Raw genomic sequence first — 2,052 nt, forward strand, 5'->3', positions numbered from 1 at the left:
GGGATGTCCCCATTTGGGGTGGGATGTCCCCGTTTGGGGTGGGATGTTCCCCTCCCACCCGAGCTGGGACCCCCAGGAAGGAGCAGCCCCTCCTGGGGGAGCCTCAGGAGAGTTTTGGGGTTGGCTTTGGGCAGGGGTAGGTGACGTTCCCGGGGTGTCCCCCAGGTTTTGGCTACATGACCAAGCAGCTGATGAGCCTGGCCGGGGGGGCCGTGGTGCTGGCGCTGGAGGGGGGCCACGACCTCACGGCCATTTGTGACGCCTCCGAGGCCTGCGTGTCCGCCCTGCTGGGCCACGAGGTGAGACTGGCACCTGTGCCTCTGCCCCGGCCCGGGCACGGCTGGATGCCACGTGTCCCCAGTGCCACCTCACTGGGCACGGCTGGATGCCACGTGTCCCCAGTGCCACCTCACTGGGCACAGCTGGATGCCACGTGTCCCCAGTGCCACCACCACAGCCCAGGCAGAGCCCCCCATGTCCCCCCTGTGTCCCCCAGTGCCACCAACCCCCATGTCCCCCCTGTGTTCCCTGGTGCCACCACCCCCATGCCCTGCTCGTTCCCCCCAGTGCCACCACCCCAGCCCTGGCACAGCCCCCTGTGAGCTCCCCGTGTCCCCCAGTGCCACCACCCCCTATGAACCCCTGTGTCCCCCCGTGTCCCCTGGTGCCACCACCCCATGACCTTCCCCCCGTGTCCCCCCGTGTCCCCCCGTGTCCCCTCCAGCCGGAGCCGCTCCCCGAGGACAGCCTAAGGCAGAAGCCCAACGCCAACGCCGTGCGCTCGCTGGAGGCCGTGATCCAGGTCCAGAGTGAGTGCCAGCCTGGGCTATCCCTGTCCCGGGTTATCCCTGTCCCGGGTTATCCCTGTCCCGGGTTATCCCTGTCCGTGGTTATCCCTGTCCCGGGTTATCCCTGTCCCGGGCTATCCCTGTCCCGGGTTATCCCTGTCCCAGGTTATCCCTGTCCCGGGTTATCCCTGTCCTGGGCTATCCCTGTCCCGGGTTATCCCTGTCCCGGGCTATCCCTGTCCCGGGTTATCCCTGTCCCGGGCTATCCCTGTCCCGGGCTATCCCTGTCCCGGGTTATCCCTGTCCCGGGTTATCCCTGTCCCGGGCTATCCCTCTCCCGGGCTATCCCTGTCCCAGGTTATCCCTGTCCCGGGCTATCCCTGTCCGTGGTTATCCCTGTCCCGGGTTATCCCTGTCCTGGGCTATCCCTCTCCCGGGTTATCCCTGTCCTGGGCTATCCCTGTCCCGGGTTATCCCTGTCCATGGTTATCCCTGTCCCAGGTTATCCCTGCCCTTGGCTATCCCTGTCCTGGGTTATCCCTGTCCCGGGCCACCCTGTCCCGGGCCACCCTGTCCCGGGCCACTGTCCCGGGCCAGCCTTGCCGGTGTCCCCAGCCCCGCTGTCCCTCCCGCAGGTAAATACTGGGTGGCCGTGCAGCGCTTCGCCTCCAAGCTGGGCTGCTCCTTCCTCGAGGCCCAGCACCACGAGGCCGACGAGGTGGAGACGGTGACGGCCCTGGCGTCGCTCTCGGTGGCCGTGATGGTGGAGAAGAGGTGACATTCCCGGGATTCCCCTGTGCCAGGGGGTGGCAGCGGGCAGGGCAGTGTCCCCCACCCTGGAGGAGGTTCTGGGCTCCCCGTGGGATCCCCGTGCTGGGCTGGTCCCAAATGGAAATCAGACCAAATCCTCCTGGGAACCCTGTGCTGGGCTTTTCCTGAGTGAAACCCAGACCAAACCCCGTGCTGGGCTCTTCCGAAATGGAAACCAAACCAAATCCTCTTGGGAACCCCGTGCTGGGCACTTCCCAAATGGAAATCAGACTAAATCCTCCTGGGAACCCCGTGCTGGGCTCTTCCTGGGTGAATCCCAACCAAATCCTCCTGGGAACCCCGTGCTGGGCTCTTCCTGGGTGAATCCCAACCAAACCCTCCCGCCTGGGGGTGGGGGGTGTCGGCTCTGCTGCAGGGTCCCCTCCTGTCCCCTCCCTTCTCAGGGTCCCCGCAGGAGCGGGATGTGACCCGCGGGCCTCTGCCGTGTCCGCAG

General features: G+C 66.4%; 1 protein-coding gene across 8 annotated transcripts in view; it reads left to right on the top strand.

Annotated features, from left to right (window-relative positions):
• HDAC7 (histone deacetylase 7) overlaps window positions 1-2,052 on the top strand; it is a 76,586-nt gene that overhangs the window by 64,569 nt on the left and 9,965 nt on the right. For all 8 annotated transcript variants that reach the window (XR_014950370.1, XR_014950371.1, XR_014950372.1 and 5 more), the window contains 3 exons: window positions 166-299; window positions 725-809; window positions 1,424-1,562. Coding sequence is in view for 5 of the 8 variants with exons in the window: in XM_085562760.1 (XP_085418886.1) it covers window positions 166-299; window positions 725-809; window positions 1,424-1,562 (358 nt within the window). In the remaining 3 variants the exon portion in view is untranslated. The remainder of the gene's footprint in view (window positions 1-165; window positions 300-724; window positions 810-1,423; window positions 1,563-2,052) is intronic.

Source organism: Lonchura striata, chromosome 29 (assembly GCF_050655825.1).
Source record: "Lonchura striata isolate lonStrDom1 chromosome 29, ASM5065582v1, whole genome shotgun sequence".
In the NCBI taxonomy this organism is placed as follows: domain Eukaryota; kingdom Metazoa; phylum Chordata; class Aves; order Passeriformes; family Estrildidae; genus Lonchura; species Lonchura striata.